Source organism: Budorcas taxicolor, chromosome 13 (genome assembly GCF_023091745.1).
Source record: "Budorcas taxicolor isolate Tak-1 chromosome 13, Takin1.1, whole genome shotgun sequence".
NCBI classification, from domain to species: Eukaryota; Metazoa; Chordata; class Mammalia; order Artiodactyla; family Bovidae; genus Budorcas; species Budorcas taxicolor.
The window spans coordinates 29785764-29798853 of record NC_068922.1 but is presented as its reverse complement, the minus strand read 5'-3'; the positions used below and the strand labels follow the sequence as shown (position 1 = coordinate 29798853).

At 39.7% G+C, this 13090-nt stretch overlaps 1 protein-coding gene across 1 annotated transcript in view; it reads left to right on the top strand.

Annotated features, from left to right (window-relative positions):
- The window catches only part of ITGA8 (integrin subunit alpha 8), a 194498-nt gene extending 182658 nt beyond the window's left edge, over positions 1-11840 (top strand). Inside the window, exons 29-30 of the mRNA XM_052651025.1 lie at positions 9362-9484; positions 11754-11840. Of these exons, the coding sequence (XP_052506985.1) occupies positions 9362-9484; positions 11754-11840 (210 nt within the window). The remainder of the gene's footprint in view (positions 1-9361; positions 9485-11753) is intronic.
- The last annotated feature ends 1250 nt before the right edge of the window (positions 11841-13090 follow it).

The following is a 13090-nucleotide window of genomic DNA, read 5'->3' as shown; positions in this document are numbered from 1 at the left end:
CATGCTCCATAACAGAAACATATGTGATAGTTGGTTGCATCCACAGGATTGTGTCTTTCTGTCCTGGCCACAGGTGCTAGCCTGCTGTTCTCAGCTCATCTCAAAAGATTCACAGGATGATGAGATACAGGCTTGCCTCCTCCCCACCACCCTTGTTCCTGCAGCTTTGAAAAAGTCTTGTTATCTGATGTAGATGATTTACTGCATCATTTGTGGAGAGGTTATGGGAAAACCTTTTAGGTCTCCGAGTCTCTAACTGCCTGAAGGAGATGTGGCCAGTAGGTAGTCAGCTATGCCCTACAGGCTTGGTTTGAGAGGACTGTGCTTGGAACCAGCAGATGTGTTTTAGAGTGAGTTCTCATCCTTATCTTGAAATGGACCCAGCAGGAGAGAAGTACTTCTAGATAGCAGAATCAGTTGGATGAGGTGTTGGAGGATCTTCAGAGCTCCAGTCCGCAGTCTGCCATTGGGGAAAGGGTCTCGGTTCCTTCCTTGGTAATAAGACAAGAATATTTGCTTGTTTTCCTAGTTCCTTGTAGGTGATGAGGAGTCTGCTTGTGCTTCCTTCTCAGCGTGGTCATAACGCAGCCATTTCTTGAGCCCTAGATAAGTTTTCCATATTGAAAAAAATAGTAATCCCCAGCTGCTACTTGAATAGTGTCTGGGTTTGTAACAAATGAACTCTCCATGCCACGTGACACTTTTCATGTTCAGAAGCAAGGGAAAGGTTGCATGATGAGAGGGGCTATGCCTAAATGCAGTATCATTACAGCAGAAAAAATTATTCAGTTTTTGGAACACTTTTTTTGCCTATTCATAAACTTTGGTGTTTGTATTATGTGACTAAAGCCAAATTCCATAATTTACATCTAGAAGAGCTTCTGACTGTCTCATGTAACTCGAAGTTCAGTTCAGTTCAGTGACTCAGTCATGTCTGACTCTTTGTGACCCCATGGACTGCAGCACGCCAGGCTTCCCTGTCCATCACCAATTCCCGGAGCTTGCTCAAACTCATGTCCATCGAGTTAGTGATGCCATCCAACCATCTCATCCTCTATCATCCCCTTCTCCTCCTGCCTTCAATCTTTCCCAGCGTCAGGGTCTTTTCCAATGAGTCAGTTCTTCTCATCAGGTGGCCGAAGTATTGGAGCTTCAGCATCAGTCCTTCCAGTTCAGGACTGATTTCCTTCAGGATTGACCAGTTTGATCTCTTTCCAGTCCAAGGTACTCTCAAGAGTCTTCTCCAACACCATAGTTCAACAAAGACAGTTATTATAAAATATTTCAGTAATCCTTAATTAAGAAATCACATGCAAATTTGGAGTCCGTTTGACTTTTTTGAATTGTTAGCAAAACTTTAGGATCTTAAAATGGAACTGTGATATTAAACAATTATCTGGCGTTCAAACCTATCACAGGAACTTCTTATCTCATAAGGGCTGTTTGAATTTTGTTAAAATGTATGTTCAGCTGGTCCGCTTCATGTTATTATTTTATTCTAAATGGCACTGTCGGTAGAGTGTCTTGGTACATTCATATAAAACATTCTCGTGACCCCACTGAAGTATGTTTACACAAGATTTTGAGATGCATAAATACAGATGTCAACATTAATTACCATTGCAAATCCGAGGGAGTTTTTTCTTCTACCTTGGTATTTTTTCAAAATATACAAAAACATATCATAAATGTCAGTGATAAAATGTAGGCATATTAAAGATTTATTTATGGTCTTTCCACCATAATAAAGAACAAGATTTACGACATGAAGGTAAGATTAAATGTTCCCTACTTAACATCACTTTAAGAACATCTGAACTGCTTATGATTCATGCACCCTACTTCCTAAAATTACAGATAGTTATATAAGTGGAGTGTTAAAAGTTAATACTATTTTTAAAAATAGCTACAGGTTCTTGGTACATTAAAAAATGAAAAACATTTTGTTGATTAGTTTGCATGTAATTGAATTTTTCTCCCTATGTTTTAAGTACTTAAGTTGCTCAATATGAACCTTTCTTAAAGCAGTTGAAATATGTAGCCAAAACCCAAGTTCTTAAAGTAAAGCTTTAGTCTTAAATACACCTCATTATTGGCCTTGGGACCACCTTCTTGATGAATGAATAAAGAGGGTCTTGGGTAATTTGGCTTATCACACTACTGTGTGAAATTATACAAAAGTTGTCAAGCTGTGCAATTCAATATGGTACCCACTCGCCACATTACCATGGATGGTGAGGACCTGAGATGTGGGTGGAGTGACTGAAGAACTGAAGTTGTTTTACTTCATTTTAACTTACTTAAATGTAAACTTAAAACTATAGCAGTATAAGGTATTTTTTTTCTTTAATGCAGTTTTATTTTTTGGGTAAGACAACATTTCACTTTAATCATTGAAAATCTCATGGTTGTCACTTGCTACAAGTGTAAAATAAACACTGGACTTTGGAGACTTAGTAAAAAGAAAAGAGGAATAATATTTTTATATCAGTTATACTTTGAATAATAATTTTGATGTTTAGTGTTAAATAAAATATATTGTTAAAATTTATGCCCCATGTTTCTTTTTACTCTTTTTAATTTGACTATGTCAAAACTTTAAATGATGTGTGTCACTTGCCTTATATTTCTGTTGGATAACACTGATCTATAGCAGAGTCATAGAAGGTTCCCTTTTGGAGCTGTTGGTAATACCTATAGAACTTCAGAGAATATGGATGTTTAATAAATCTTATTTGAAATGAATGAAAATTTCTTACAACTCAATGTTTAGTAATTAGAAACTGTATAAATTAAGACCTGTTTTTCTCATATTTATTATCCAATAGATAAGCTGCTTGTGGGTTTGTCAAAATGAGCTGCCAGACAAATATAAACATTAGAAATAACAGAGTTTGGGTATTTTTCAACATGTTATCTCTTGGCCAAGCTTCCCCTAAACCATCCTACGGTTTCTACAGGACTAAAACAAATTCAAATAAACATTGGCCTTATAAAAGTGATCAATTAAGTCTGTTCTCTTAAACCTGCTTGTAGGGTTCAAGTTTCTTGTCTATACAGAGTACTGAGTTTCAGGAAAAGCTTGGCTTTATCTGTTTCCACTTGCAGAGGAAATGCCCCGTTTCCATTTACAGACCTGAACATGTCTCCTGACTTCCTAACCAATGTGTTCTCAGAAAGACCTCTCTTTTCAAGACCTGGATGACTCTTGCAATGATGTGATACATCCACCCTTTTCTAGCAACAGCCATCTAGCTCCTTAGGCCTGGAAATCTGAAGAAATGCTTCAGGGCACCATTGTTGTTTGTATTTTTACTGTCCCTAGTCTAGCGGCTTCTCAACTATGTAGTGAAAAACCTGGAAGCCACCAGGGGCAACAGAAGTTCTCTGCAGCTTCCCTGGTTTAGGGGCTTCCCTGGTGGTTCACATGGTAAAGAATCTGCCTGCAATGCAGGAAACCCAGGTTCAGTCCCTTGGTGGGGAAGATTCCCCTGGAGAAGAGAATGACAACCCACTCCAGTATTCTTGCCTGGAGAACTCCATGGACAGAGGAGCCCCAGTTAAGATCAAGAAGATCGGGCAGCCTCTGTGCCATGTAGTCACCTTAAAGGCAGCAGGTTAGGAGAGTGGGATGCAGGTGAGGGAGCAAAGTCACTGAGCTTGTCTTCCTCTAAAACTGAAGTCCCTTCCTCTTAGTTACAGGCAGTGAATATATATGACATGCTTAATCCTTCCATTGAAAGTGCTCACAGAAAGGATGCGAAATGGCATTTTTCAAATAAAAATAATGTTGCCAGGAGCAAACTGACAACAGTTTTGGTGATGAAAATTTCAGATTTTGGAATGGATGAGGATAGCAGTGATCATCTATCTACTCTGAGACTGTTTAAAGACTTTTGTCAGAATCTTTGGAACTGAATGCAGACAAAAAGCCAGTAGGTTTTGTAATTATACCTGATAAAGCTGTTTTCTGCTTCTAGAGACCCTAATAAGCATATCCTGTCCAGTTTCATGTTTTATTGGTACTTTTCCATCACTGCTGTGAAAAATCCTTCAGATATCATTATTAGATCTTTATGAGTGACTTCTACTGCTTGTTTCTACAGATGGACCAGTTTCATAGATGATACATCAAAACCTGCAGTACCACTCTCCACCCAGTTCGTATATCCAAAAATCAGTTGTCCCCTACAATCCATTTATTAAGAAGTGGGCTTTTTTTTTTTTAATTTTTTAAAATTTTTTAAATTTAAATTTTTATTTTTACTTTATTTTACTTTACAATACTGTATTGGTTTTGGCATACATGGACATGAATCCACCACGGGTGTACATGAGCTCCCAAACATGAACCCCCCTCCCACCTCCCACCCCACATCATCCCTCCGGATCATCCCCATGCACCAGCCCCAAGCATCCTGCATCCTGCATCGAACATAGACTGGTGATTCGTTTCTTACATGATAGTATACATGTTTCAATGCCATTCTCCCAAATCATCCCACCCTCTCCCTCTCCCTCAGAGTCCAAAAGTCTGCTCTACACATCTGTGTCTCTTTTGCTGTCTTGCATACAGGGTCATCATTACCATCTTTGTAAATCCCATATATATGTGTTAGTATACTGTATTGGTGTTTTTCTTTCTGGCTTACTTCACTCTGTATAATCAGCTCCAGTTTCATCCATCTCATTAGAACTGATTCAAATGTATTCTTTTTAATAGCTGAGTAACACTCCATTGTGTATATATACCACAGCTTTCTTATCCATTCATCTGCTGATGGACATCTAGGTTGTTTCCATGTCCTGGCTATTGTAAACAGTGCTGCAGTGAACATTGGGGCACATGTGTCTCTTTCTATTCTGGTTTCCTCAGTGTGTATGTCCAGCAGTGGGATTGCTGGTGGGTCATAAGGCAATTCTATTTGCAATTTTTTAAGGAATCTACACACTGTTCTCCATAGTGGCTGGACTAGTTTGCATTCCCACCAACAGTGTAAGAGGGTTCCCTTTTCTCCACTCCCTCTCCAGCATTTATTGCTTGCAGACTTTTGGATCGCAGCCATTCTGACTGGTGTGAAATGGTACCTCATTGTGGTCTTGATTTGCATTTCTCTAATAATGAGTGACATTGAGCATCTTTTCATGTGTTTGTTAGCCATCTGTATGTCTTCTTCGGAGAAATGTCTGTTTAGTTCTTTGGTCCATTTTTTGATTGGGTCATTTATTTTTCTGGAATTGAGCTGCATAAGTTGCTTGTATATTTTTGAGATTAGTTGTTTCTCAGTTGCTTCATTTGCTATTATTTTCTCCCATTCAGAAGGCTGTCTTTTCACCTTGCTTATATTTTCCTTTGTTGTGCAGAAGCTCTTAATTTTAATTAGATCCTATTTGTTTATTTTTGCTTTTATTTCCAGTATTCTGGGAGGTGGGTCATAGAGGATCCTGCTGTGATTTATGTTGGAGAGTGTTTTGCCTCTGTTCTCCTCTAGGAGTTTTATAGTTTCTGGTCTTATGTTTAGATCTTTAATCCATTTTGAGCTTATTTTTGTGTATGGTGTTAGAAAGTGATCTAGTTTCATTCTTTTACAAGTGGTTGACTAGTTTTCCCAGCACCACTTGTTAAAGAGATTGTCTTTACTCCATTGTATATTCTTGCCTCCTTTGTCAAAGATAAGGTGTCCATATGTGTGTGGATTTATCTCAGGGCTTTCTATTTTGTTTCATTGATCTATATTTCTGTCTTTGTGTCAGTACCATACTATCTTGATGACTGTGGCTTTGTAGTAGAGCCTGAAGTCAGGCAAGTTTATTCCTCCAGTTCCATTCTTCTTTGTCAAGATTGCTTTGGCTATTCAAGGTTTTTTGTATTTCCATACAAATCTTGAAATTATTTGTTCTAGTTCTGTGAAAAATACTGCTGGTAGCTTGATAGGGATTGCATTGAATCTGTAGATTGCTTTGGAGATTGCTTTGGGTAGTATACTCATTTTCACTATATTGATTCTTCTGATCCATGAACATGGTATATTTCTCCATCTATTACTGTCCTCTTTGATTTCTTTCATCAGTGTTTTATAGTTTTCTATATATAGGTCTTTAGTTTCTTTAGGTAGATATATTCCCATTTTTTAAAAAGATTTAAAAGACACACAAATTGGAAATGAAGATATAAAACTGTCCCTGTTTGGAAAAAAAAAACTGTAATATCCAAGTGGCAAAAAAACCCAGGAAAAACTCAGTAGCTGTTCTTCCATTTCTTTTTATTAAACCAACAATTTGAACAGTCTATGGTCTATGGCCCTTATTTCAACTCCTTTAGTTTAGCTTTTTTAAGCTTACAAAACTAGAACTGTTTCCTATGTTATAATAAAACATAGGGAGGTACCTTCAGATATTAATTAGGTCAACTAGAAGAGGGAACATGGAAAAGTATTGTTGTCTGTCTTCCTAAATTATATATTAGTCAATTTTGGTTGTCTCTAACACATGCACAAAATACAGACCCAAACTACGTTGTTTCTTCAGTGAACTTAGAGCTTCAGGGGAAGAAACAGTTACAAGAAACCTCAGAATTGCCCGTGGCTTCAGATTTTCTCTTTTCTAGGTCATTGTATCTGGCTTATGAGTGCGCGACCACTACTACCCTTGACAGTTCCAAAATTCTGAAATTCTCATTATTAAAACTGTACTGGTCTGCTTCCAGTAATATTAGGGTCATTTTATTTTTATTTATTTGGCTGTGCCAAGCCTTTGTTGAATCATAAGAGCTCTTAGTTGCAGCATAAGGGAGCTAGTTCCCTGACCAGAAATCAAACCCAGGCCCCTTACACTGGGAGCACAAAGTCCTAGCCACTGGACCACCAAGGAAGTCCCTTGGGTCATTTAAAATGATCACTTCATGCTCTTTCTGTGAGCACCATAAGATGCAGGATTGAGCACTGATTTCACACGTTATCCAGTGTAATTCACCAAGGGAGAGAGATATGAAGAGAAATGATCCAGAAGTGATTTCGTCCTCCACTGACTCATGTGGCCATATTGTGCAGAGGATCACTTCAGAGGGAATTACTTGGGTGGCAGAATCCAACTGGCATAATTATGCTTTGAGTCTTTCCAGTGCATTTCATCAGAGCATGTACCGTGTGTTCTGTTTTTAAACTGTGGCAAGTACAGAGAGTGTGACCCCATCGTGGTCATGGAATGTTGCACTTCTCTTCTATATGCTGGACGAATAAGGGCAGTGCCAGCAAGGGAAGCAAGGAGGAAGGTAAAAGGGCAAGTAGGTTACACCGGCCTTTCTCTCACTGAAAGCTTTGGTCAGGTCCCTGGCATTCCTGACCACGCGGAATCACTAACAGCTTCACTATCATCAACGTCATTGTGTAACCTGGATGTAAGTGATATTTGGGGCTGGAGGATCAAGTGAATTAAGTCATCAGGATGTCTGCTGCACAGGGGACGTGGACCAAAATGAAGGAGTTATAAAAACCTTAGCCGGTTAGGAACAGCACATGCAGGATGCTCAGATCTAGTTAAGAAGGCAGAAGGAAAGATGTGAGCAGAGGAAGGACCCAGCACTAGGGCACAGGCTATGAAAACACCAAGGTTTCCAGCCATGGGAACACCAGAGCCACCAACCCACCCTGAGTTCACCCTCAACTCCTGGTGGGTTAGAGAAGCGTGGCCCAGAGTTTCTGTATGGGAGTCAGGAGGGGCTCAGGATTCTTTCAACCAGCACAGTTAAAACAAGGAACATGTGGACCAGCTTAACCGAGGTGATGCTTGTGTGTGTGCATGCTCAATCTCTTCAGTCATGTCTGACTCTTTGCAGCCCTATGGACTATAGCCCGTCAGGCTCCTCTGTCCATGGGATTTCCCAGGCAAGAATATTGGAGTGAGTTGCCATGCCCTCCTCCAGAGATCTTCCCAACACAGGGACTGAACCAGCATCTCCTGCATCTAATGCATTAAAGGCAGATTCTTTACCCACTGAGCCACTGGGAAACCCCCAGAAGTAAGGGTGATGCTTACTTCTCTCTAAAACCAAATAATCCTGCTTTGGTGAATAACATTCTAGATTCAAGAATATTTTTCTATCTCTTTTCTTTGACAGAGGGGGTGAGCGGCAGGGCTGGGTCTCTGCTTGTTTTGTTTTTTTTTTTTTGTTTGGATGTTTCCAGAGGCTATGCCTGCAAGTGATAGGAGAGCTTCTCCTGCCTACATGGGAGGCAGGGGTGGTTCACACATACAGAGCGTGCAGTCCTGCTGGAAAGGTCTCTTTTCTCCTCCAAGTTTCCTTGCAACAGTGGGGCATTCAGTGAGGTCCAACAGCAACTGAAAATGGGATTTAAGACCGAAAGCAGCCTCAGCACACTGAGACAATTAATGCTCGCGTCAATGACTACAGTTACTTTCATGAAATGGGAGATGGTTAGTCTTACATGACTGTATTAGTAGAGCAACAATGGTCTCTTCCTTGATAGGACACAGAGACAGAGCCTAGGGCTAAAGAGGTGGTGACACTGATTAGATCTGTGGATCACTTAGCCCCCTGAGACTCAATTTTCTCATCTGTAAAATCGGGACTTAGGTGATGTCTACCCACCTGCATGTCCAGTAGGTTGTTTGCAAGTTCACTTCTCAGTGAGGTGAGCTCAGTTCTGTGGAGAAATGTGTGGACGGACTTGGCTTTTTGTTGGGTTTACTTTGCCATAAAAAGGTTCATCCCAATTCAAGGTCATTCCTTTCCACCCTGTTGCTTTGTGCTCCACCTCAATTCTATTCTAGGCTTTCTGGGTTGGTGTAAACCAAACACCCACCAAGTGTCTGTAGTTGGACTTACATCCAACTTGAGAAGCCTGAGAATGTGTTAATGGTTAAGATTCCAAGTTCAAGTGCTGTAAACTCTCAAATCTTCCCCCAGGGTGACCAGCTAATGTATGGATCCTTTCAGAAGTACCCACTGCCCCCAATGTTATATTGGTAGTTACTGCTTTATTTTTTATTATGCTATATTATATATATATACTAGTATTTACTATACTAGCTGAAACTCCAATACTTTGGCTACCTGATGTGAAGAGCTGACTCATTTGAAAAGACCCTGATGCTGGGAAAGATTGAGGGCAGGAGGAGAAGGGGACAACAGAGGATGAGATGGTTGGATGGCATCACTGACTCAATGGACATGGGTTTGGGTGGACTCTGAGAGTTGGTGATGGACAGGGAGGCCTGGCATGCTGCGGTTCATGGACTCGCAAAGAATCAAACATGACTGAGCGACTGAACTGAACTTAACTGCTTTATTTCACTGAATAGTTTTTAAATTTGAACTCATTTCTTTTATTTTCCATTCCAGATTAAAACATCGGTTATTTGGGCCACCCCAAATGTTTCCTTCTCAATTCCATTATGGGTAATAATACTAGCAATACTTCTTGGATTATTGGTTCTGGCCATTTTAACCTTGGCTTTATGGAAGGTAAGTGTATTTGCTTTCTTTTCCTTTTTGAGTAGAGAGGCCACTGGGAGGATTTAAAAGGATATACCTTGGATTTCAAAGAGCCAAAGCTAGAGGCATGATCTGGGAATTTCCAACACAGGGACCTGAAGGGAAAGCTGGATCTTGTTTGCTTTGGCAAACTTAATATGCTTGTGTAACTGACATTTAAGAAGATTGAGGGTGTTTAATGCTGCTTTTATCTTGCAATTTCTTATAAATAAATATAGAGTTAGAATTTATTAACAAAGACCTATGATCTTCTTTCCAATATGCTTAGAGTGATCATGTTATGATGAAGACTTCTCTTTCTTGTTTAATTAATCAGGATCTTAAGCTTTTTGTTGACACAATTCTATCAGCAATACTTGAGAGTTTTGTAAGCACTACACAGATGCAATTAATATAGTAATTAGTTGATATGTGGGCTTTCAATGACACCACATAGATTATGCATGTTCTAATATTCTTGGACTTGTTTTTTTTTTATCTTTCCAACTAGTCCATCTCCATTAAGAAGCCTTAACTTCCTCTTTCATGTGTTTTGCTTAAGTTTCTGCTGAAAGTCTGCAATGGGAATTAATTTCTGGTCCCCAAACCAATAGGACTGCCAAGTTTCACAGAGCTTTACATTCCAAAATGGAAACAATGTCACAGTGACATGGTCATAAGAGCAATTAATCCAGACACATCTTCAGTTCAGTTCAGTTCAGTCACTCAGTCCTGTCTGACTCTTTGCGACCCCATGGACTGCAGCACACCAGGCCTCCCTGTCCATCACCAACTCCCGAAGTGTACATCTTAGTTTAGTACTATTGTTGTCATTCTCCAAAATCATAATGTATTTTTATTTTTAAACAAAATGAGACATGCTTAACAAACTGAGAAAACCTGAGTTAAGGAAAACAAACTGAGTTAAGTAATGGCTTTTCTGATCTTCATCAGCAGTTTTGTGCCATCCTGAGCCCACACAGGTCTAACGCATAGTCCATCTTTAGCAATAGACTTCTGTGTTAGCCTGTTACTCATAGTAACTTTATATCCATAAATGGTGCGATGGCATGCAGCAACTGATAGAGTAATGCACTAGTCCTACGAGAGAAAGATGACTCAATGGCTATAAGTGAAAGCTAATGAATTGGGCTTCCAACCTAAGAAACAGTAAGAATTAAGATTTTAGGTTTCTAGGGAAAGTTGTACTCTCCAAAACCAAATCCTCATTTGAAACTCAGGAGAGTGAAGATTCAAGAATCACCTCTTCCCCGAGTTGCTGATTGATCTCTGGAAAGTTGAGACAGCTCATGAAGCTGTTGAGATGGAAATAAAAGACCCATCTAATTGTCCTCCGTGTACTAGATATTCCACCAAGTGCAGAGAGAGAGACAAGCATCTCTCCACCTCCTCCTTTAGTCCATCTTTACGTAGCCCATAGTATGCTTCAGGAATCTGCTTCCCCTGGTCAGGAATTCACATTGCTGCCGGCTCCAGAAACATGCAGAAAAAAGCAGAGAAAAAATCCTTGGGCCAGGTTGCTGTAAGCCCAGAAAAATATACAAGGTCTATAAGTGGTTTATACACAATGAACATTCTTGGGACTTCCCTGGTGGTCTAGTGGTTAAGATTTCCCCTTTCAATGCAGGGGGTGCAGCCTGGAACACTGATCGGGGAGCTAAGATCTCACATACCTTGAAGACAGAAAACCAAAATATAAGACAGAAACAATATCGTAATAAATTCAGAAAAGACTTTAAAAAATGGTCTACATCAAAAAAAAACAAAAAATCTTTCAAAGAGAAAGAACATTCTCCCACCACCACAGGCAGGGAAGGAAGAATGTGGACACTCTGCATAGGCAATGAATTCCTCTCTGCAGGTAAACAACACACTGCTCTCACCTCCTAATTTGGAGAATTGAGCAGATTATAGTCTCAGAGCACCAGATTCCTTAGACAACATATAAAAGGGGGAAAGTGTTTTTTTTTTTTAAGATATTTTATGTGGACCATTTAAAAAATCTTTATTGAATTTGTTACAATGTTGCCTCTGTTTTATGTTTTGGTTTTTTTGGCCGTGAGGCATGTGGAATCTCAGCTCCCCGACCAGGGATCAAACCTGCACCCCCTGCACTGGAAGGTGAAGTCTTACCACTGGACCACTAGGGAAGTCCTGACAAAGAGAACACTCTTAGAATGAGGGGTTTCATGAATTCTCAGGATGACCTGACTGGCTGGCCCATTTCTGTCTTCCCTAGTGCGGATTCTTTGACCGAGCAAGACCACCCCAGGATGATATGAATGACCGGGAACAGCTGACCAATGAGAAAACCCCTGAGGCATGAATAGGAAAGCCAAAGACAAAAATAACTTCAATACTACTCCAGTTCAAAGCAAAGAAGGATCATGAGGGTTCAACCCAGGTTGTCCTGCACCTGCCAGTGTCCTTAGACATGGGAGGGCCATGTCATCACCTCATCTATACTGTACTCTGGAGAAGTTTCCACGGGTCCTGGTGATCCTGTGGGGAAAGGAAGCCTCCTCAACACTGCAGAAACGCTGGGCAGCCGTGGAAGATATCTTTGGCTTGAGTCCTTGTGTATTTGGCCGACACTTTGAAATGGGTATGGGAATGTGAGATTACTTTCCAGGTAAATCCTTCTGAAGTCTCGAAAATGCAGTGTCTGAGTTAGGATGGACTTTAGAAGGTGAACTCGGACCAAACCTTCCAACACTACTGTATACAATGGAATATTTGACACCTCCCTCTGGAAAAGACACATTTCTAGTGACGTTGCAGCTCAGGGAGACCAGCCTATGCTGCTGGGACTGTGAAAGGGCCTTGGAAATGGCAGAGATCATCTTTGTGAGCGAGGATAACGATTTATTTATTTATTTTCCATGACTCTAGGCTGACACTCTAGAGGATCTGGAAATTAAAGATTTGGTTCACTGGTTTTTGAAATCACTCACCAAATTTCCCTCTGAGATGTCTGTTTTGTGCAGAATACATAACTTAACAGGACTTAGGATTTAGATAGGGTTAAGGAAAAGTGAATTGTTATTAGAAGACTGTTTCACTTTCATGACTTCTACCTGAAATTACTTTTATTCATGCTTTCAGGGACTCACATCTGCTTAATTTAGCCTTGCAAAAAGTTGCATTGATATCTACTTTTACCAAAAAAAAAAAAAAATCATCTTTCCATTAACTTAATTAGCAATATACAAATTTCAAGGGACTCTCAACCCTGAGTGGTACTTAAAAATAATGGTAAAATTTCTAGAGTCCATTCACAAAAAAGCAATTTAATAATTTGGGCAGGCATATTATTTTTAATATCTATGAGGGAATAGCAATATTTTAATTTGGGATTAAATACCTTTTTTACTATACGTCAAACTTACATTCACAGAAAAGACACGTTAAACATAAATAAGAAGAAGCATAAAGTTAGGCATATGTGTGATGAACCTAGAAAACAGATTCCTATGGATTTTATTTAGAACTGCCTGTTCCAACTTTACTTTTCATTTTTCCTGCTAATCGTTATAGTTCGTGACTTTGGAAAATAATTTTTACTTAAGCTATTTT